Source organism: Canis lupus, chromosome 6 (assembly GCF_011100685.1).
Source record: "Canis lupus familiaris isolate Mischka breed German Shepherd chromosome 6, alternate assembly UU_Cfam_GSD_1.0, whole genome shotgun sequence".
NCBI classification, from domain to species: Eukaryota; Metazoa; Chordata; class Mammalia; order Carnivora; family Canidae; genus Canis; species Canis lupus.
In genome coordinates, this window is record NC_049227.1 from 6,594,873 (window position 1) to 6,618,831 (window position 23,959).

General features: G+C 43.3%; 1 protein-coding gene across 2 annotated transcripts; it reads left to right on the forward strand.

Annotated features, from left to right (window-relative positions):
- The first annotated feature begins 1,627 nt into the window (after positions 1 to 1,627).
- On the forward strand, positions 1,628 to 22,593 carry BCL7B (BAF chromatin remodeling complex subunit BCL7B). 2 transcript variants are annotated; one of them, XM_038539119.1, is made up of 6 exons: positions 1,628 to 1,844; positions 6,142 to 6,217; positions 17,442 to 17,538; positions 19,725 to 19,895; positions 21,239 to 21,318; positions 21,539 to 22,593. In XM_038539119.1, the coding sequence occupies exons 1-6, from the start codon at positions 1,753 to 1,755 to the stop codon at positions 21,629 to 21,631; spliced, it is 609 nt and encodes a 202-aa protein (XP_038395047.1). In that variant the 5' UTR covers positions 1,628 to 1,752; the 3' UTR covers positions 21,632 to 22,593. The 2 variants fall into 2 exon arrangements, with proteins under 2 accessions (XP_038395047.1, XP_038395048.1); XM_038539120.1 differs by having other exon boundaries at positions 1,715 to 1,844; positions 6,125 to 6,217.
- Positions 22,594 to 23,959: the final 1,366 nt, after the last annotated feature.

The window sequence follows — 23,959 nt, forward strand, 5'->3', positions numbered from 1 at the left end:
GCAGGATGCTAGTGCACTGCTGGAAGGAGCAGTGGGCCTTGGAGTAGGAAGAAGCTATAGGCAAGAAACTCAGAGGGGAGGCTGGCCAGCACTTAGACGAAGGGGAGAGAGAAGTTAGACATAACTGCCAGGGGTTGTTAAGCTGTGTACTTGCACCAGCGGGATCTGTGAACAGAATTGGGAGAATCCTAGAAAGCTGGCCTCTTTCACGACACCTGGCATGCATGTTCTGCCTTGTGTTTTTTCTACTGCGTTCTTTATCCTCACCTCAAGGGCAGGGAGTGTATCTTACTCATCTTGGCATCACAGTGGCCTACATACTCTAGGGCATATAACAGGTGCTCAGGCTGTACTTGCATTGAGTTATTTTGGATCAGTTGGGCTTGAGAAACAGATAGGCCACCTCTGATCCCATTAGTTCTAGAATCATCCCTTCTCTCCACATGCTGGTTCAGCTCTTCCAGTCCTCAGTCAGTCAGATGCTATTCCCAGGCTTCTCATTAGCAAGACAGCATATGCTTATCAAATCGTGATGTTAGTCATGAATGCCTGAACATAGTCAGAGGCTGTGTCGAGTTCGAGTTAGCTAGGCATTTTTCTGAGGCATACAGAAGGAGGTTTCTCTAGAGGTGAGAGAAGTAACCACTGCCAATCAATCAATGCAAACTGTCACCTGCTTCCTTTATGTCTCCTGAGGCTGTTACTCTATGAAGCCTCCCTAAATACCGCAGGCATCAATAAATATGGGGGAGGGAATGGAGAGCAAAGAAGCTGCTCTCAAAATTCAACATTCACCCAAATATTTATTGAGCATGTTCTACAATGTGTGGACACATGTCTTGGAGCAGTTGCACTTGTATCCCGTTTTCAGAGGTCGACTTCAAGGTTATATTTTCCCGGAAGCCTCTGGACACCCCTTATTTGGATTAGGACTACTTTAGCCTATCATTCATAAAATGGCATTTAAAAGGCCTGTTTTCTGGTCTGGATGTTCTGAACTGGAAGCTCTTTGAAGGCAAAAACCCAGGTTTTGTCCTCAGCATTGGCCACGTAGCCTTGCAGAACGCAAGCACCACTCAGTCAACGACTGCAGGATTAAATCAGACAGTGATGTAGAGTGCTAAGCGGAACCTGAGGATAGCAGGGGAAGGCTTCTCTGAGTTGGATCTGGATGTTAGTAGACTACGTGGTCAGTTCACAGGTAAAGTGATGAGAATTCCAGGAAGGGAGCCGGTGTGTGCCAAGTTAGGAGAATATACTGAATTAAGGTGTGAGATTCTGTGGTTAGAGCACAACAGTACTATCCGGAAAGCAAGGGAGCTGGAGAGGAGAGGCAACAGAACCGCGCACCCGTTCGGGTCAAATGCATAACACGTAGCTAAAGGCAGCAACCCCGGCAAGAGGGCAAAGGTGCCGACCTCCAAACCCCGAAAGGGAGCCCACGGGCAGCGCCTCGCACCTCGCCTTGCCCGCAGCACGTGCCGCCGCTCTTCGCGAACCGCGGCCTGCACGGGGGCAGACGGGAGACTCCTGGGGCGCCCAGGGAGGGCCGCCCGGGGCGGGGCGCGCAGGCGCGCTGAGGCCTCGAGCCCCAAGAGGCGGGCGGGTGCGCGCGCTTCCTCGCGCACGCGCGCACGGAGGGGGCGACGGCTGCGGTGACGCTGCTGCGGCGGGCAGGCGGCGGTGCGTGAGGCGCGCGATTCCCTGGGTCTTGGGAGCAGTGCCCCGGCCCCCGCCGCTCCCGCTGCCGCCATGTCGGGCCGGTCGGTCCGGGCAGAGACCCGCAGCCGGGCCAAGGACGACATCAAGAAGGTGATGGCGGCCATCGAGAAAGTGCGGAAATGGTGAGGGGCCGGACCCGAGGGTGCCGGCGGGGTCGCCAGCCCAGGCCCAGAGGAGCGCGAGACTGGCTGGCGGGGTGGGCGCCGACCGGCAGGCGCTGGGGGGAGGGGGGAGCGGGAGAAGGCGGGAGGAGGGTGCAGCTCGCGTCGGCGTGAGGTCAGAGGGCGCGCCGGCTGCCGCCAATCAGGGGGTCGCCCGGCTCGCGGGCCCGCCCACCTGCCCGAGGGCCGCGCGTCTCCCGGAGGGGCTGCGGGCTTCCGGCCGCCGTGGTGGCTGCGTGGCCTCGTTCGCGCGCCGCGCCCCACCCGGCGGGTCTCGGGAGCCTTGCTGCCTCTGAGCTGCCCGGCGTGGTAGCTGACAGTCTCGGGGGGTTTCCCGCCAGCCAGGCCGAGCGCTCTACGTGTTAACTCGTTTTAAGTTTGGTGAGAGCTGCTCGCTAAACCTGTCACGGGAGCAGCCGTGGTCAAGGGAATCAAAACCCGCCTTTCCCCCCAGTGCACTGGCCCGCACGCCGCCAGCTGGGTAGGCTGTTGATAAAGCAGTCGTCGAGACCTACCCTCATTTGGAAACGGCTTGTGTGATGTTCATTGCAGGGCCGGTTGGCCGCCTGTTTTGTATCAGGAACTTCGATGCATCATCACATTAAAAGTTTAACAGCCAACTGTTTGCTCCAACTTCTTGAGTCTTTTAATCTGGCCGACTGCTAGTAATAGTTTTAAAGCCCAGGTAGGGGTTAGCCTTCCTTCCAGAGACCTCTATCCACTCCAGGGGCATCATTACTTCAGGTGTTGTTTTTGTTTTTGCGTGTCTCTTCGTTTCCCTCACAAGTACCTTTTTTTTTTTTTTTTAAGATTTATTTATTTATTTATTTATTTAATTATAGACATAGAGAGAGGCAGGCTCCGTGCCAGGAGTCCGACGTGGGACTCGATCCCGGGACTCCAGGATGGCGCCCTGGGCCAAAGGCAGGCGCTAAACCGCTGGGCCACCCAGGGATCCCCCTCCCTCACAAGTTCCTTCCTTCCTTCCTTTCCTTCCGATTTTATTTATTCATGACAGAGAGAGAGAGAGAGAGGCTGAGACACAGGCAGAGAGAGAAACAGGCTCCACGCAGGGAGCTTGACCTGGGACTCGATCCCGGGACTCCAGGATCACACCCTGGGCTGAAGGCGGCACTAAACCACTGGGCCACCTGGGCTGCCCCTCCTTATTTCTTTATATATAAGAGCTTTATATGTAGTTGAGATTCATATATATTAAATAATTAATGATTTTTTTCCCTCCAAATCTAATCCTCCTAGGGTTGGGGTTTGTTTGTTTTTTGGTGAAACCTAAGAATCAGCACACCTTTCCTTTTCTTCTGGCCATCTCTGCTGAACCCTGACCCCCAGCCCCAGCAGTCTGGCCAGAGGACCATCCTCTCTCATCTGGAACTCTTGGCTTTCTTCAACTCTCATTACCCAGTCCATTCATCACATTGCACTCAGAGTGATTTCACTTTTCAGTGTAAATATTATCATAGCATTCCCCTGCTATAGAAACAATGCTTCAGTGACCTCTTCTTGCTCTTAGGTTAAAGACCAAAGATGGTCTTCCTACCTCACTGGACTGGCTCAGACTGCCCTCTTTCCCCGTGTGGCTTGCCATCTTTCAGCGGGAGCCACAGGAAGCCTGGTATCATCTACCTTCTCCTCCTTGACTAGTTAACTACTCATTCCTTGACCAGTTAACTACTCACAAAAATTGCTTTCTCAAGGGACACCTTTTAAGATTTCTAATCTAAATCAGGTCCCCTTCATAGAACTTTCCACAATTGTATTAGATTGAATAATAAGACATTTCCTTTTTTTTTTTATTTTTATTTTTATTTATTTATGATAGTCACAGAGAGAGAGAGGCAGAGACAGGCAGAGGGAGAAGCAGGCTCCATGCACCAGGAGCCCGACGTGGGATTCGATCCCGGGTCTCCAGGATCACGCCCTGAGCCAAAGGCAGGCGCCAAACCACTGCGCCACCCAGGGATCCCAATAAGACATTTCCTATATTTGACTTTTTAACTTAACTGAAGTGGCAGTTTGATGTGGTTAAGTCTAATGATTAAGCAACTATGAAATGAGTTGTTTGATTTCTGTTTCCAATTGGAATGAGGCTCTGTGAGGGTAGGGACTGTACATCTTGCTGCCTGTGTGCCCAAGGTCTAGCACAGGATCATGAGGAAGTGGAGTGCTCAGTCCAGGAATTAATTTCAGTTTGCTAAGTCTGTAGTTGATTCTTCTTTCTGTTTGTTGAACGGCATCATCAATATCAGCAGTCACAACACTTGCTTTTTTTGCTTTTCTGGAACCTCACATTTGGATTTGAAACTTTCACAAGTCATTCTTCAGGCTCCCCAGCTCTGCTTGTCCATAATCTAATCCTTATTCAAGAATGTCACTTGCATTCCCCCAAAACTGGGGGAAAATTTTTTTTTAGGCTTAACTTTTTAAAAAAGATTTTATTTATTTATTCATGAGAGACACAGAGAGGCAGAGACATAGGCAGAGGGAGAAGCAGGCTCCCTGTGGGGAGCCTGATATGGGACTCAATCCCAGGACCCTGGGATCACCACCTGAGCCAAAGGCAGATGCTCAAGCCCTGAGCCACCCAGGTGCCCCTAGGCTTAATTTTTTTAAGGCTTAATGTTTTTTTTAAGATTTTATTTGTTTATTCATGAGAGAGAGGCACAGAGACACAGGCAGAGGGAGAAGCAGGCTCCATGCAGGGAGCCCAACGTGGGACTTGATTCCGGGAGTCCAGGATCACTGGGCTGACGGCGGTGCTAAACTGCTGAGACACCAGGGCTGCCCAAGGCTTAATTTTTTTAAGGCTTACCTCAAAAGTAACTTTACCTGTAAGACAAAACCTTAAAGCAGTCTTTGCGTGGCTCAGTCTTCAATCTCTTCCAGAAACTAGTGTAAGACTTGGAAGCATCGTGTTCTGCACCTGCGATTATTTCTGAATGGAATTGTGTTTCAACCTGGAGTTCCACAGGAGACCTAGGAATTCTCCTTCCATGTCATAGCCCTGCCTTACCATCTTTCAGCCTTTTTCTCTGCTTCCTTATCACTTTGATGTGTCACAACAATGTCCTTACTGAGTTTTTTATTCCTATGTGCTCCTGTGAGGGTCCATATCTTACATGTTCTTTATCTTCTGCAGGGCCTTGTTTTTCTTTGTTTTTGTTTTTTTTTTTTAATTTTTATTTATTTATGATAGTCACAGAGAGAGAGAGAGAGAGAGAGGCAGAGACATAGGCAGAGGGAGAAGCAGGCTCCATGCACCGGGAGCCCGATGTGGGATTCGATCCCGGGTCTCCAGGATCGCGCCCTGGGCCAAAGGCAGGCGCCAAACTGCCGCGCCACCCAGGGATCCCTGCAGGGCCTTGTTTAATAGGGCTTTATAAATATCAGTAGAATTAAATTAATTTTTGTAAAATAAAGTAATGCTTGGTAGATACCTGAGTGTGAAAATATGCTGGTACTTGATATGAGTGTAGTCAGTAAGATAAAAAGGGCTTTGGTACACTGAGAAAAGGCAAGCAGAAGATTCAGAGCCAAAGGAATTTGATAGAGAAGTCTTTCTGGAAGTGATGATTTTGCATCGAAAGGTAAGGTACAGGGTCACCTGAGTGATTCAGTCAGTTAAGTGTTGCCTTCAGCTCGGGTCATGATCCCAGTGTCCTGGGATTGAGCCCCCTGTCAGGCAGAAAGCCTGTTTCTCTTTCTGTCTCCCTTCCTTTTGCCTGCTGCTCCTCCTGCTTATGCTCTCTCTCTCTGTCAAATAAATTTTTTTTTAATGTGTAATTTGATGGAAAGGAAGTTTATTTATTTGTTAAAGATTTTATTTATTCATTCATGAGAGACACAGAGAGAGAAGCAGAGACATAGGCAGAGGGAGAAGTGGGCTCCTCTCAGGAAGCCCCATGCAGGACTCAATCCCCAGACCCAGGATCAGGGCCTGAGCTGAAGGCAGATGCTTAACTGCTGAGCCACCGAGGCGTCCCTGGAAAGGAAGTTTAGAAGACATTCAAGATTGAAGAAACTTGAGGAACCTGGCTGGCTCAGTTGGAAGACCACGTGACTCTTGATTTTGAGGTTGTAAGCTCAAGCCACACGTTGGGTATAGAGATCACTAAAATAAATAAGCTTAAATTAAAAATTATTTTGAAAGACTGAAGGAATGATCTGAGAGGTAGAAAATCACATTATGAACAAAATATCTTTCATTATTTATTGGTTTTAAGAAGTGTCTTTCTTTCAGGGAGAAAAAGTGGGTGACTGTGGGTGACACATCTCTTAGGATATTTAAATGGGTTCCTGTGACAGACAGCAAGGAGGTAAGTGTGGAAGAAAATCAAAACAACAAAAAGGTACTGTTTACTTCCTTTTGTTCTTTCCTTCATTGTCTCTTAATTATAAAGGAATTTATTCCCCAAAATTGAGTTGAAAGTAGTTCATGGCACCCTTTGTGGTTGATCCATGCAAAGTCTGTCTTACTATTATTTCCCTCCTTTATTCCCTTTCCTTAACCTGTTCCTTTTTTTCAAGGCTTGATGAACCACAATGCAGGCCTGCTCCTTGTGATTGTCAGTTTGGAATATAACTATGCACATTGGTTTCCTTATTGTCTGTGGCTGCTTTTGAGTTATAATGGCAGAATTGAGTAGTTGCCATAAGACCTAAATGCTTGCAAAGCCTAAAGTATTTATCTGGCCCTGTGAGAAAAAATTTGCTAACTTGCTCTTATCTGATTAGCTGTTCACTATATAGTCTATTGTATGTGTTTTATATGTATATATACTTTTGTAATTCCTCTTCCATGGACTTATATGGATGGCTGTTTGTTTTTTTTTTTTTTTTAAGATTTTATTTATTCATGAGAGACACACAGAGAGAGAGACAGAGACATAGGCAGAGGGAGAAGCAGGCTACCTGTGGGGAGCCCGATGTGGGACTCGATCCCAGGACCCTGGGGAATCATGACCTGAGCCAAAGGCAGACACTCAATCGCTGAGCCACCCAAGTGCCCTGTGTTTTATATGTATCTATACTTTTCTGATTCCTTTTCTGTGGGTTTATATGGATATTTGTGTATTCTTGAAAAATACATGGCTTTGGGGTACCTGGATGGTGTAGTTGGTTGAGTGTCCAGCTCTTGGTTTTGGGTTGTTAGATTGAGCCCCATGTCAGGCTCTGCACTCATTGTAGAGTCTGCTTCAGATTCTCTCTCTGTCTCCCTCTTCCCCTCCTGTTCATGCTGTGGTGAGTGTGATATCTCTGACTCTATCTCGAATAAGTAAATCTTTAAAGAAAAATACATAGCATTGTATCATGTTTGCTCTTTAAAATTTATAGAGCATTGTACTAAAAACCCATTTCTTTTCTTTTGTTCAACCTTGTTTTTGAGAACTATCCATGTTTCTATAATTGTAAATAGAGTTACTACCTTTGAATTTTATGTCGTATTCTCTTATATGCAGTGACCACATACATCTACACCTTCCCTGAGTGATAAACACTGAGATGGTCTCCCAACTTTTTTTCCCTAATTGTTTTCAAAAAGTTCAAATAGAAGACACATACAGAAAAATATATAAAACATAATATGGTATAATGAAAAAACATAAAGCTAGTACCCTTGTAAAAACCACCCAGGTCAAAAAACAGCATTGCTCATTTCCCCAGAGGCCTCTGTTTAACTCTTTCTGGCTTCCCTTCCCTCGCCAGAGGAAGCCTCCCTCCTACTTTTGCTTTTCTTATCACTGCTGTACGCATTTGTAAACACTTTTAACTTTATGTAAATGGCATTATAAAGGATCTATTTTTGTGTGTCTTGCTTTTTTTGCTCAGCGTTGTGTTTGTGAAATTCATCCATGTTGTCTTTGGAACCATTTGTCCCTTTTCGTTGCTATATGGAATATTATAGGCCTGTACCATGATTTACCTCTCTGGTCCTCCTGTAGATGGATATTTGAGTTGTTCCCAGTTTAGGGTAATAGGAACAATGTTCCTGGTGAACGTTCTTATTCAGTTTATGGGTCAGCATATGTGGGGGTTTTCCTAGGATTTGCTCCTAGGAGTGGAATTGCTGAGTGTTGAGAGTATGGGTATATTGAACTATAGTAGTAGCTAATGCTAAACTTTCTCAGAGTGATTGTACCCATTTTGTATTCCCACCAGGAGAGTTCTCAGAGCTCCAAACCCTCATCAACAGTTGCTATTATTTCTTACATGTAAAGATATTTTGGGATTTCAATTTGGTGACTATGTAATTACTAATGAGATTGAGCACCTTTTCAGTGTTTAGGCTTGAACTTTTCTAATTTCCTGTTTCAGGAAGTGCCTCTTTAAGTCCATTTGGTTGTTTTTTCCTTATGACTTGTAGGAATTCTCGGTGTTCTAGACAAACAAATCCTTTCTTGATTATATACTATCCATACCTTTTTCTATTCCACGGCTTCCCTTTGTACTGTCTTTACTTTAGGCTGCCTTGTCACAGAAGTTGTTAATTTTAATGTGGACAAAATAATTAATCTTTTCCTTTAAAGTTAGTAAGTACTATTAAATGTCTTAAAATCTTTTCCTTCTTTGAGCCCACAAAGATAATCTTCCATAGAGTCTTCTATTCAGTTCTTATTTATAACACACTTGGCATTGATTTTTGTATATTTTGAAGTATGGGCCAATTTTCATTTTTTTCCACCTGGATGTACATTTGTCCCAACACCATTTATTGAAAAGACTGTTCTTTTCCTCCCGCTTTGTAGAGCCACGTTTGCCATATTTCACGTGTCTGAATATGGGTGTTTCTGTGTGTTTGCATCCAGTTTTTTGGGAGCACAGGTGGTTGCAATGGACATCCCTTAAACCATTCTTCTAGATGACTTCTGGGATAAATGCCCAGGAGTGAGATTGCTGTTAAGGTGTACGTGCCAATTGTTTTTTCTAACTGCTGCCCAGTCTCTCTCTTAGGGCTGCACCAGTGTAGTTAGTACACTTCCCCAGGAGTGCCAGGGGGTTCACATTTCTATTTCACCAGCAGTTGATACTACCAGTCCTGCCAGTCTGCTAGATCTCTTTGTTTATTTTACATTTCTCTGATGACTCATGAGGTGAATGACTTCATCTCTTCAGGTTTCCATTCAGATTTCCTTTTTATCCATTTAAATACCAAAAAAAAAAAAAAATAAAATAAATAAAAAATAAAATAAATACCTTCTCTGATTTCTTTTGCTTATGTTGGGTTTCCTGTCTTTCCCTTTCTGATTTGCATGGATTATTTGTTAATATTCTAGGTACAAAAAACTCTGGTTAGTTTTGTACATTGCAGATACCTTTGTCTAACACGTTGCCTGTCTAATAACTGTGAGTAACAGCCTTTAATTCCTTTAAATTTTTTGTGTCAAATTAGTTTTTTCTTACGGCTTTTGTTTTTCGTGGGTTTTTTGTTTGGTTGTTTTGTTTGTTTGTTTTTATAAAGATTTGAGAGAGAAAACAAGCAAAGGGAGTGGTGGTGGGGGGGAGCAGGTTCCCTGCTGAGCAGGGAGCTGGGAGGAGGTGCTCCATCCCAGGACCTCAGGATCATGACCTGAGCCAAAGGCAGATGCTTAACCAGCTGAGCCACCCTGGTACCTCAGCTTTTGCTTTTTGACTCTTGTTTCAAAATTATTCTGCATTGCATGATCATAAACAACATCTCCAAACAACATGTATTGTTATGTTTTGTGTTGTTTTTCTTTAGTGATGGAGATACGGATCTAATTTTATTTTTCCTTCGTACAGAGAGCTATTTGCCCTAATACTATTTACTAAATAACTTATCCCTTATCATAAAAAAAAAAAAGGGGGATCCCTGGGTGGCGCAGCGGTTTGGCGCCTGCCTTTGGCCCAGGGCACGATCCTGGAGGCCCGGGATCGAATCCCACGTCGGGCTCCCGGTGCATGGAGCCTGCTTCTCCCTCTGCCTGTGTCTCTGCCTCTTTCTCTCTCTCTGTGTGACTATCATTAAAAAAAAAACAAAAAACAACATATCCTTTACTGATTTGTGATGTTATCTCTGTTGTGTGCTGTATTCATATCTAGATCTGATTTTGAGCTCTCCATTTTGTTGTTATTGTACTTTCCTCCTGGGCTAAAGTAACTTTTATTTACCATCAGTATTTTGTATTTATTAAGTAGGATGAATTTTCTCTCTTGCTGTAGGTTCTTGGGAAGATAGCCTTATCAAAATAACAATTCACTTCTCTTTTTATTTTTCTAAGATTCATTAAAAATTATGAATAGAGGGATGCCTGGGTGGCTCAGTGCTTGAGCATCTGCCTTTGGCTTAGGGGATCTCAGGTCCGGGGATTGAGTCCCACATCAGGCTTCCTGTGGAGAGCCTGCTTCTCCCTCTATGTCTCTGTGTCTCCCATGAATGAATAAATAAAATCTTAAAAAAACAAACAAAAACAAAAAAATTATGGATAGATGTTGGACTTTATCCAGCTGCTTTTCCTGCATTTACTGAAGTATTCATGCAATTTTCCTTCTCTCATCTGTGATGTATTAGTATGCTGAATTATATTACTAAATTTCTGATGTTGAAACTTTTACATTCTTGTATCCCTAAAAGATATTCTACTTGGATCTGCTTTCTTTCCCCCCATAGGATGTAGTAGTCCATTCATAGATATTACATTTAAGATATTTGCATCTGGTTCATAAGTTAAATTGGTCTATAATTTTCTTTTATTATGCTATCTTTACCTTGTTATGATATTAAAATTACATTCACCTCCTAAAACAAGTTAGGCAATTTCCCCTTTTTTGATTTCTAGAACAACTAGTATAAAATGAGGAAGTTTGGTAGAGGTCACCTTTAGTACTCTCTGGGCCTTTAGTAGAGGGATGTTGATTATCATCATGGTAACTTTAATGGTGATTGATGTATTTAGGTTTTCTCCTTTTTTTTGTACTTATTCTGCATTTTATATACTTCCTAGAAACTATGCATTCCAAATAGGCCATTGGTTCTTTAATAGGGTTCAGTGCTAGGTCATCCACATTCTTCATTTCTCCAGTTGTGTTTAGAAATGAGGCAGGGTACTTTTCGGTTGGCCAGTAATGCTGAAGTTTTAGTAGTGCATGACTCAGTCTTTGTACAATGAGGAATTAATTGGGCTGCTCAGATGCCAACAGTACCTCTGAACACTGATCAGAGTTTTCACATGTGTTGGTATGCAGTTAGTTATTCATAATATTATTATGTACCTTAAAGTCTTCGTTATATTGATAATTATTTTACCTTTTTTACATGTGTTGTTTTTCCCATAATATGATCTGATTTTTTTATAAATTTTTTTTTAATTTTTATTTATTTATGATAGTCACAGAGAGAGAGAGAGAGAGGCAGAGACACAGGCAGAGGGAGAAGCAGGCTCCATGCACCGGGAGCCTGACGTGGGATTCGATCCCGGGTCTCCAGGATCGCGCCCTGGGCCAAAGGCAGGCGCTAAACCACTGCGCCACCCAGGGATCCCAATATGATCTGATTTATTGTCTCTCCTAAAGCCTTTATTTTAAAAATCTTGTAATTTTTGTTGATCTTTTGTTTGCTTTGTTCTCTATTTAATTAGTTTTTGCCATTATTTCCTTTTTGTTTTACTGAGTTTACTCTGTTCTTTTTCTAGCCTATTGTATTGAACTTCCTTTTTTTCTAGTTTTAAAAAATTATTTTTATTTTTTTTAAAGTTTTATTTATTTAAGTAATCTCTGCCCAACGTAGGACTTGAACTCACAACCCTGAGATCAAGACTCACATGCTCCTCTGACTGAACCAGCCAGATACCCCCTTTTTTTTTTTAAATGTACTTTGCTTTTGGGGCACCTGCCTGGCTCACTTGGTAGAACGTGCAACTCTTGATCTCACGGTCATGAGTTTGAGGCCCACGTTGGACATAGAGATTCTTTTTTTTTTAGGTTTTTTTTTTTTTTTTTTTTTTATGATAGTCACACAGAGAGAGAGAGAGAGGCAGAGACATAGGCAGAGGGAGAAGCAGGCTCCATTCCCCGGGAGCCCGACATGGGATTCGATCCTGGGTCTCCAGGATCGCGCCCTGGGCCAAAGGCAGGCACTAAACCGCTGCGCCACCCAGGGTTCCCGGACATAGAGATTCATTAAAAATGAAGTATATTTCACTTTAGTCATCTCCCAAATTTTGACATGTATGAATGTCATCAGTGGGGTAATTAAGGTTTTTGTTTTTTGTTTTTTTTTTTTTGAGGGAGTAATTAAGTTTTAAGTTTTTCATAAACTTAAAACTCTTTTTAAGAGTTTGGTTTGATTTCCTCTTTAATCCAAAGTTTATTTAATATAATTATTTTTAATTTCTAGATGTGTTAGATTATTTTTGAACTATTTCTTTTTAATTGGTGTACTGATTGGGATGCCTGGATGGTTCAGTGGTTGAGTGTCTACCTTCATCTCAGGGTGTGATCCTTGAGTTCCAGGATAGAGTACTGCATCGGGCTCCCTGCAGGGAGCCTGCTTCTCCCTCTGCCTATGTCTCTGCCTCTCATGAATAAATAAATAAAATCTTTTAAAAAATGGGTGTACTGATTTTATTAAATTGGTAGGATATTAGTTCTTTGGGATTATTGGAACTTTTTTGGTGATCTGTTCTGGTACATGATTTTCAGATCATTCACTTGTGATTAAAATATACTCTCTAGGGGATCCCTGGGTGGCTCAGCGGTTTAGTGCCTGCCTTCGGTCCAGGGCGTGATCCTGGAGTCCCGGGATTGAGTCCCACATCAGGCTTCTGCATGGAGCCTGCTTCTCCCTCTGCCTGTGTCTCTGCCTTACTCTCTCTCTGTCTGTGTCTCTCATGAATAAATAAATAAAATCTTTAAAATAAAATAAAATAAAATAAAATAAAATAAAATATACTCTCTAGATATGAAATTAAATAATTGAAGCATTTATTATGTTACTCAAATCTTCTGTATCTTTGCTTTTTTTTTATGTTTGTCTTAACTGTTTCTGAGAAGGGTGTGTTAAATTGTTGACTTGTTTGCTTCTTCATGGCTGATGAGTCACTTGTTACTTTATGTTTGAAGCTCTGTTTTTGGTGTATTTATGATTGTGCCATTATTATTATATTATCTTCACCTGTCATTCATTTTACCAGCATGTAATGTCCTTCTTTGTCCTTTATATCCAGCCCTTTTTCACCTCAAATTCAACTTTGACATTATAATTTCTACCCTGTCTCCTTTTGATTTATGTTTGATTGGTATGTCTTGAAATTCTGTTTCGTGTTTTTTTTTTTTTATTTTTTTTTATTTATGATAGTCACACAGTGAGATAGAGAGAGAGAGAGTCAGAGACACAGGCAGAGGGAGAAGCAGGCTCCATGCACCGGAGCCCGACGTGGGATTCGATCCCGGGTCTCCAGGATCGCACCCTGGGCCAAAGGCAGGCGCTAAACCGCTGCGCCACCCAGGGATCCCTGTTTCGTGTTTTTTTATTGGGTGTATCAGCATTAGGTTTTGCTGTGGGTGACAGAAAACTCAAAATAGCAATGGCTTAAGAAGTTTATTTTACTCTTTTTCTTAGAGGAATAGAAGCATGCAATCCAGGACTCGTTATGGATCTCCAGAAGTCCCCAGGGCCCAGGCTTCTTCCAACCTTTCTGCTCCTTTTTTTTTTTTTTTTTTTTTAATTTTTTAAGAGAGTAATGACTTAATTTTAGTTTATTTTAAATTATGATAAAGGATATGTACCATAAAATTTACCATCTTAACCATTTTTTTAAGTGTACAGTATATTTTTTTTATTTTTTATGTTTAAGTGTACAGTTTCTCCAGGCTTCTTCATCTTGCAAAACTAAACTCTATACCCATTAAATAACTCCCCATTCCTCTGCTCTAGTTTTGACCTTGTATTCCAAGGTCAAGGTCCAGCCATTCATTCTACATATTTAGGCTCTAGACAGCAGAGGATTGGAAGGATGGGCAGATGGAATTTTCATGAATTTTAGTAGGAATCTCCTAGAAATTGCCTCGGGACATATATACTTGCTATGTGTGTTTGTAATAGTTTGTATGACATGTAGGGTCCAGGAAGGCTGGGGAAGTGTGACCACCTAAAAATTCTATTAATATGGACAAGGATTTCTGCCATAATATGCTCTTCTTTTCTGTCTTCTTCTCATGATAGCTAAACAAATTTTTCTTTGTTGATTTGAAAGTTCTGTATTTTCATTTTTCTATTGTCTGCCTCTAACTTAATAAGACTTATACTTACTATATTTCCCTGTCAATGTGTGAAGCTTATCAAAATTTGCATTTAGGGCACCTGGGTAGCTCAGTGGTTGAGCATTTGCCTTTGGCTCAGGCTGTGATCCTGGGGTCCTAGGATTGAGTCCCACATTGCAGCGTGCTTCTCTTTCTGCCTATATCTCTGCCTCTCTCTGTATGTCTCTCATGAATAAATAAATAAAATCTTTAAAAATCTGCATTTACCCTTGGAACTTGGTAATACTCAATACTCATGACACATTTTTAACCACTTCTCTTTCACCCCTCCCCCCACTTCCATCCCTACCCTGTCCTTAGTTTTGACTGGAATTTCAGATCTGATATTCAGTTCATGTATTTCAGTTTTTACAAATATTTCTTGTTTTAGTCATTGCTTAGTTAGACAAAGTAAGTGTTACTGATTATATACTAACTGTACCTATTTATTATTGGTTTCTCCTAGATTCATGTCTTTTCTTGGAATGTATCCTTCAAGAGTTTTGTTAAAGAGAGTTTTTGTGGAGAAAACTTTCTGAAAATATCTTTTTACTCTTGAAAATACCTTTGTTTCATTTTCATGTTTATCTGATCATTTTACCTACATCTGAAATGCTAGGTTCAAAATTATTTTCTTTCAGCATTTTGAAACTATTACTCAATTGTTTTGCTTCTGGTTTTACTATTGAGCAATCTAATGTCAGACTAATTCTTCTTGATTCTTCATAGGTGGTCCTCTTGTATTCCGGGAAACTTCTAGACTTTCTTTCCTGTCTTTGTTCTCCTAGGACTTCTGTAAGAATATCCTGTGGTGTTCATATCTAGCTTCTTTATTTTTTCCCTTTCCTTTTGTTTCATCTCTTCATTCTTTTCTCTGTGTTCTGATTTCTCAGTCCAATTTTTGCTCATTTTTAGCTGTATCTATTTCTGCTACTAGACTCATTCACGTAATTTTTATTTTCAATAATTGTTCATACAAAATTTCCTCAATTGGTGGTTCTTCAAAACAACTTTCCAGTATCCTTATCTTTCTGAGAAGAATTTTTAATATTTCTTTTCTTTTTTTTTAGGGAGAGAGCATCAGGCACAAGTTGGGGGTGGGGAGAGGGGCAGAGGGAGAGAAAGAATCCTAAGCAGGCTCCACACTCAGGCCAAGCCCAAAGTTGGTGGGGAGGACTCAATCTCATGACCCTGAGGTCATGGCCTGAGCCAAAATCAAGAGTTGGATTCCCAACTGACTGAGCTACCCAGGCCCCGAGACTTAACGTTTTATTTAAATTCTTGTGTTCTGTTAGTCTCCTTCTGGCATAGCTTGTTCTGTTTATTGTCTTTAATGGTGCAGTGTCTGGTTAGTTTTTTCTGTGCACTCCTTTTTTATTCCCTGGGGACTCTGAGCTGCCTTGGCGAGCAGTACCTAACTGAAGGAGGATATAAGCTCCAGGCTCTGGTTTCCCTCTGAGTGAATTCAGATTATTGAGTGAGCTTCAGGATTCAGCCTTTCCCTTGCCCCCTCTTCCCCTGCCTCCCAGGGAACTCTCTAGTACCAGTCTTCAGTGCTACCTTTATCTGGGAGCTGCCATCCTTCCATGTCATTGCCAGCCCCAGGGGACTGGTGGATGAAAGTTAGGGGAGCTCTGGAGTCATCCTTGATTTTTCATCCAGCCCTGGCTCTAGTGGTTCTATTACCCAAAAGGGCCAAAAGTCAGGCAGTTAAATCTCTTGGGCATGAAAATGGGGTGAGAAGCACCGGTAGAAGTCCCCTCCCCATCTCTGCCCAGGACCCTCTTCCCTTTGTGTTTCCCAAGGGCTTCTCACAGTGTTTGCTGAGGCCTCTCAGTTTATCTGCCCTCCAGTGGTCCATGGTCGTGTGCCATCTTCTAAGGTACTAATATAGACCTGCTACATTAGGAAAAATTGGAAATGATGATCAAAATGGTGAAGTGGGAAGGATCAAGGAAGTGAGATATCACTGATGAGAGAGTAGATTGGCACAAACTAGGGACGCCTAGGTGGTTCAGCGCTTGAGTGTCTGTCTTTAGCTCAGGACGTGATCCTGGAGTTCTGGGATCAAGGTCCGCATCAGGCTTCCTGCATGGAGCCTGCTTTTCCCTCTGCTATGTCTCTGCCTGTCTCTCTCTGCCTCTCTCATGAGTAAATAAATAAAATCTTTTTAAAAAATTGGCACAAACTTCATGTAGTGTACATTTAAAAGTTTTCAGTGGGGACGCCTTGGTTGATTGGGCATCTGACTCTTGATTTTGGCTCAGGTCATGATCATGGTGTATTGGGCTCTGTGCTCAATATGGAGTTTGCTTGGGATTCTCTCTCACTTTTTCCCTCTGCCATTCACTCTGCCCCTCCCCACGCTCAAGCACATGCTTGCTCTCTCTAAATAAATACATTTTTAAAAATTGTGTTTATGCAGCTTCTGTGGTTAAATGTGAAGTGTAATTGCTTTAAAATCATGTCTGCATATGGGAAAAATGAAGGGAAAGTGGTGCATGAATTTGTGTAGTTGATGCATTGCAAAGAGAGGATTGAAAGTTATAACAAAAATTAAATGTGTGTATAATAAATAAACATGTATAAATTAGCAAATTTGAGATTACCCAGATTTAAACTTTTGGCTGTTGGGATTCTCTCATTTGCAAATGTTTGGATGGATTTATTTCCTTTCCTTTGGGCTTGTTTGTTGCAAGCTAGCGCTTACCTTCGCATGTGATTTCCCCACGTGTGTAACCTACATCCTGTTTGAAGGAAACGTTATAGGCAAAGGTAGACATCGGGTGATCATTCTGAATGGATGGATTGATTGGTCCTATCACTGCTTATATTATATATAAAGTGACTTCTTCTTGGGTCCAATCATAGGCCCATTCTTTCCCTTTTTCCTGCTGTGCTACGAAAACAGGAATCCTTCTCAAATGAGTACTCTGTATTTCTCATCCATCCACATAGGGAAGGGTGAGATAGAGCATTCTGCTCAGGGTAGAAAGCAGAAGAGAACCACAGGAGCTCTAGTGGAAGCCTGTGTATCTGCCCCTTACTTCTGAGTCATGACATTAGTGCTGGCAGGATCCATTTTACAAGATAGAGACACCAAGGCTTGAGGACACCTCGTCCAGGATTCTGTTATTCTTTGGCTCCTGGATTTTCACACTGTTGTCATTATTCCTATTCAGTCCTAATCCAGACCTCTGTGGTGTCTCACATAGCACCCTTCTCCCTTTCTGTGGGTCTCCTACTTGGCTCTGTCATATTCCTCTTTTTTTCCTTTTCTAGAAAGAAAAGTCAAAATCGAACAGTTCAGCAGCCCGGGAACCTAATGGCTTTCCCTCTGATGCCTCAGCCAATTCCTCTCTCCTTCTTGAATTCCAGGGTGAGTTGCATCCATATGTCTTCCTTGCAGGAAAAGCAGCACTTAGCTGAACCCATTAAGAATGAGAAGAATAGTTCCATGTGTCACTTCAGTGCCTGCTGTTCTGCTGGTATCTTGCTGGCACTTCACATCATCTTTTTGTTTAAACCACATAACAACCCTGCAAGGTAGATGATTGGAACTTCGTTTTCTATTTAGGGAAACCAAGGCTCAGAGAGGTGAAGTTCTATATCTCAAAGTACATAACCAGTAAGTGACAGACCCTGTGTTAGGTCCTGGCTTTCTGGATCAGAAGCTCTTTTCTTTAGATTGTATGTTTGATAATGATAGTGTCTTAGAGTAGGCCACCCAAAGCCAGGGCCTCTCCTCTCCACTTTGAGCAAAGTTCCACCTCCTGAACCGGTCTTCAGTAAATGCCCCACCTGGCACTGCAGGCCCAGGACTACCTTCACACCTGTGTGGTGGCTGCTGTTCAGAAGGACTTGCATGTGAACTTCTTGTTTTTATCCTTACCTCAGCCTATGATGTAAAGCAGGCAGTTATCAGCCCTGTTGAAGGAAGCCTATGCTCAGAGAAGTGTTTGCCTAAGCTTAAAAGTAATGGAACTTTATTCTTTTTGTAGTAAAATGCTGCTTCTGTTTTAGGGTAGAAGATCCTGATCTTTGTAGAAGTAAAGACTAGAAAGGGTGTACAATTTTCCCTTTGGAATGAGACTGGGAGTGTGCAGGTATTCCCCCTCCCCACCTCTCCACTGCCTGCTAAGGTCAATGAGTATGATGGAGAAAGGAGAATACAAGGGAACAGTCTTCTAGCTATGTGTGGGGTGTCCAATAATCAGCTCTGGGAGCTCTGGGAGACATAGGAGGCTCCATTTCCTCAGTCTGGGCACCATCCCATCCCTTTCATTCAGTGAACATTTAATGAACTCCTACTATGTGCCAGATAATGTGTGTTGCCCTGGATATCCCAGGACAAGTAAGCCACAAAGCCTGCTTGCACAGAGTATTGTGGAAGGAAATTGGCGTATAAAATAATGAATGTAGGTGTGCATAGGTTACAACAGGAGCATAATAAAGAGGGTAGTCATTTCCACCCAAGGGAGCCTGGAACACAGGGCTCCATGGAGGAAGTGATGCTTGAGCTGAACAGTGGCATGTATCGGGGCTCTCCAGGAAGACTGGAAAGAGCAAGTCCTACCAGACATCTGTGCATGAAGCGGATCTTAGGTTAGTTCCCTTGGCCAGAGCCAACGCTTGTGTGTGTTAGAACAGCAGGCAGTGAGTTTAGATACCACAAAAGATTTTGTGGGTTGCAATAGGGCCATCTGTGCCTGCCCAGGGAAACCCTGGAGTTTGGATTATATCCTTTGGGCAGCAGAGAACCACTGAAGGATTTAGAATGATCACTCCAGCAGTAGTGAGAAGCACAGGTGTGAGTACAGGAGACTGAAGGAAGGACAGTCAGGTGGCTGTTGCAGGAAGCCAGGCTAGAGATAATGAGGCCTGACCTAAAGTGGCAGGAGAGGAAGGAATGAACATAAGTGATGTCAGAGCAGTTGGATGGACCAGATTTGTTGACCAGCTGCTGCAGGTGAGGGAGACAAACAAGTTTTTGACTCCTGAATTTTTAACTTAGGTGGTGACTTGTAGCCTTCAGACAGACCTTCTCAGGTGTGAATTTCTTGGTCCTTGAGGTAGAGCCTGAGTGTGACCACCTCAAGGTCCTCCTTGAGATAGCCAAGAATGCCAGGCAGATTTTAGCATTTTCTCTTCATCCTGTGTTGTGAGAAAGGTTGGGAGGCACAGCTACATCACTCCTTCCCACTGGACAGTGAGAAAATACCAGGTCCAAACTATAATTGGTAAGTAATAAAGACAGGATTACTAAGCCTCTCTTGACCTTCCTGAGATCTAAATGTTGCATAAACTTAAAGGTTTTGGCTGGATCTGGTGCTTAGAATATGATGTGAGACAGAAAATGTTTAAATTAATCAACTTAAACTGTTAATAATTTGCCCTGCCTTTGTTTGTTTGCCTTTGGCTCAGGGGATGTCTTGAGCAGTGATCATTACATTTGGTTGTGACTGTGGCTGCCTAAGGAGACACCAGGCCCTCAGCTCTGTACCAAGTTGCTCTCAAGAAAAATTACTACTCTCAGCTGTTGCCTTTGTCATGTTTGGTTTTCAGATGAAAACAGCAACCAGAGTTCCGTGTCTGATGTCTATCAACTCAAGGTGGACAGCAGCACCAACTCAAGCCCCAGCCCCCAGCAGAGTGAGTCCCTGAGCCCAGCACACACCTCTGACTTCCGCACAGATGACTCCCAGCCCCCTACTCTGGGCCAGGAGATCCTCGAGGGTGAGTTGCAGTTGACCCTGGATGAGCATCTGGAGGAGCCTGTGTCCTTGATGTTTACTTCTTTAGAGGAGAAGGTTAGAGAAGGCGCCCTGGGCCTGAGAGTCTTGAACCATTTGTTAATGGTTTGGGCTTTTCTGGGGAAGCGTTGTGTTTTCTACCCTCATGGAATGAAAAAAGAAAGCAAACAACATAATGGATCGCCAAACTCTGTGTAAGGCACTTTTCATATTTGATGCCTGGTATAATTCTTTCAAAAACCCTATGAAAGGGCAGCCCGGGTGGTTCAGCGGTATAGCGCTGCCTTCAGCCTGGGGCATGATCCTGGAGAACCGGGATCGAGTCCCACATCGGGCTCCCTGCATGGAGCCTGCTTCTCCCTCTGCCTGTGTCTCTGCCTTTTTCTCTTTCTGTGTCTCTCATGAATAAATAAGTAAAAATAAAATCTTAAAAAAAAAAACAAAAACTACGAAATAGGGATGCCTGGGGTGGCTCAGCAGTTGAGTGTCTGCCTTCAGCTCAGGGTGTGGTCCTAGGGTCAGGTCCTGCAGTGGGCTCTTTGCGGGGAGCCTGTATCTCCCTCTGCCTCTGCCTCTGCCTCTGCTTCTCTTTCTGTGTCTCTCATGAATAAATTCTTTAAAAACAACAACAACAAAATTCTATGAAATAGTAGGTATTATCTCCATTGTATAGATGAGGAAGTGGAGTCTTAGAAAGGTTAAACTGCTTGTCCAGGATTGCATAGCTAATAACCGGTAGAAGTGGATGTGTCCAGTATCCCTCCTTCTGACTTCAGAAATTATGCTCTTTGCATTGTATCCTTCACATTTCTTTCTTTTTTTTTTTTTTTAACTTTTATTTATTTATGATAGTCACAGAGAGAGAGAGAGAGAGGCAGAGACACAGGCAGAGGGAGAAGCAGGCTCCATGCACCGGGAGCCCGACGTGGGATTCGATCCCTGGTCTCCAGGATCGTGCCCCGGGCCAAAGGCAGGCGCCAAACCGCTGCGCCACCCAGGGATCCCTCCTTCACATTTCTTCTGATAACATATACTAATTCTCCAGCTGGTGGTGTTCTTCACCAACGTACCTTCACCTAGCTCTTAGGGAAGCTCCCCCAGCTTGAGGCAGATTCCGCAGGAGTCTCCTGCCTGGGGAGGAGAGGTTGTGCAGTTGTACTCATCTTACGGCTTTTGCGGTTGGGGGTGTGGGGAAGACAGAGAATCTTAAACAGGCTCCACATGGAGCCCAACATGGGTCTCGATATCACAACCCTAAGCCGAAATCGAGTTGGTTGCTTAACCAACTGAGCCACCCAGGCACCCCTGACCTTGCTGCTTTTTCAGAGCCCTCCCTCCCTGCCTCAGAAGTTGCTGATGAACCTCCCACCCTCACGAAGGAAGAACCGGTTCCACTAGAGACACAGGTAAGAACACAGTTTCCCAGTTTCTAAAAAGAAAAAAAAAGTAAGGAGTCTGTTGATGTGAATTGGATCTTATAGCATTGAATATGGGGGGAGGCAACAAGGGAAAATGCTGTCTGCAGGAAGGTTGGGGGTGGGTTTCTGGGCTGTAATTAGGGGGAATGGGGAGGTTCTGGTAGAGGGGGGTGGCCCTATTATAATTTCATACTCTGACTATTCCTAGGTTGCTGAGGAAGAGGAAGACTCAGGTGCCCCACCCCTGAAACGCTTCTGTGTGGACCAACCCACAGTGTCGCAGACAGCATCAGAAAGCTAGCAGCATCCTGGTGCCCTTTGCCTCCTGGCCCCCTGCCTCTATTTATTGCATTCTGGTTCTGGGCGTGCTTTGTTGCTGGGATAAGGGCAAGCACTGGGGTCCAGAGCCTGCACATAGGAGCCTTCTGGGCTGGAAGGTTGGACATAGGACTTGGGATTGTAGCATCATCTTCCTGTCCCTGGCACCTGTGTCTGCTTGCTCCTGAGAAAAGGAGTACTTATGTCTTTTTTGCACCCCAGTATCAGCTGTCCCAAGGTTCATCTGTCACCTCCAGGTAGCAGTCTCTGCTCCAGAACCTCTGGACTGAGCTGCTGGCGCTTGTACAGGAGGAAGGAGATGTGGAAGGTACCCTCTAGAGGACAGAGGGCCTAAGTTACTTGAACTTAAATGGAGACTGTAGGTTTATGAACTTTCCCATTGGGCTAGGAGCCTGTAAGCTGCTGTTGGAGAAGGCCTGGTGGAGACTTTGGAGGGAAGGGAAAGGCTCTTCTCTACAAGAGGGCAGAAAAGTTTGTATAGGTTTCCTGCTGTCCTGGCACTTCTGCCCATTCTTGAGGATATCCTGCCTCTCATGGGCTCTCCAGCTGCTGACAGTCCTTTGTCCCCTGCTGTAACCATCCTCTTCACCAAATACACACACGCACACGTAGAGCTTTCCCTGTTCTCACCTGTACATTTTATTCCAATATCCCCTGCTCCCGCTACAGTCCCCTGCCTCCAGCCACAGACTCTGCCCCAGCAAGGATTTAAGGTTCTGACAACAGTACCCATCCCCCACAATACTCCTTCAGCTCAGACTTTCTAGAAAGTTCCCTCTTCTTTGAAATCTGCATGTTTAATTCAACTTTGTGATTTTATTTTTTGTTCAAAAAAGTTTAAGAAAATGGAAATGGGCAACAGTGAGTGAAGACATATTTTAGCACTGAATAGAATATTTTTAAAATTAAACTATTTGAAATACATCTTGTTGTTTGAGTGCTTCATTCTTGAAGGTCATGGAGGCAGGGGCTAGTAGGGTGTTGGCTGAGTGCCTACCAATGATCTTACTTCCACAAAGAGATTTTCTGATAGAAATAATTTGGAGACCCCCTTTGAAGTTGTCATGTAGTCTGATTTATATTTCTGTCCCTGTGTACAAGGAATTCAGCCAATGTATGTTTGCCATGGCTCCAGGTCCTTAGGAGGCATTCATGAATGGTTTTTTCTTTTTTTTCTTTCTTACTTTTTTATATTATGGTAAAATATACATAACATAAAATTTACCATTTTAACCACTTAAAAGTATACAGCTCCTTGGCACTAAGTACATCCATGATATTGTGGAGTCATCACACGGAGGCCAGGAATTCTGTCCCTCAGGAGACAGACTGGTGAGGGAGTAGACCCCTACACAGAACCTCCTAAAGCTTCGTAAAGAGGGTGCTGGAGTGGGGCCCACAAAGGAACGTGTGGGAGGATGAAAAAGATGTAATAGAAACCATTCTCTTCTCTTGTTGATTTGTACTTTAGTACCACTTCTCAATAATATTATAAGAAACCAGGCTAGCCATCTTCAACAACATTCCAGAATCTTGATGGGATAAGGGTTAGAGAAGAAAAAGAGAAGAATCGTCAAGCAGTGACCGCAAGTTGTTCACAAATAATTCAAAACACTGCCTCTGGGTATCAGTAGGCCCAATGCATATGCACATTTGAATTATTAAGAAAAATAGGAGCCTGCTAACTAAATGCGCTGAATATGAATAAGCACAAAAAATCAACAGTGCTTAATGGATTTTGCACAGGAGCGTTTTGGAGTATGGAAAAGTTGAGCACTTAGGCAGATTTCCATGCTTAAGTTACTCTTCATCTTGGAAAATGGCTTTTTTTTTTTTTTTTTTATAAATATTGGTTGAAAGTATATTCTGGGTTCTTTGTGTATATGGTACAACAGGTAGAAAAGTCTCTGCCTTTCAGGAGCTTACAGTATGGTAGAGAAGGTAGACAGGAGCACCTGTCACCGTGGGTAGAGAAGGTAGAGAACTGCGAGGGTCCAGAGAAAAAGCTTTGAGATCACAGGATGCTCACAGCAGAGGTGGCAGTCAAGGCTTGGCCTTGAAAATTTTCCCTGATTGTAAGGAAAGACTACTCAGGATAGGTTAGCACAGGCAAGCAAATGGAGACAGCAAAGCATGGGGTTATGTGTAGGGAGTAACCAGGGAACTGGGTTTCTATTTTCTCCAACTTTTCGAGACTTTTCAAAACTATAGAAAGCTGAAAGAGATAGCTCAATAAACTGTCTACCCTTCATCTAGCTACACCAATTACTAACATTTGACACATTTGCAT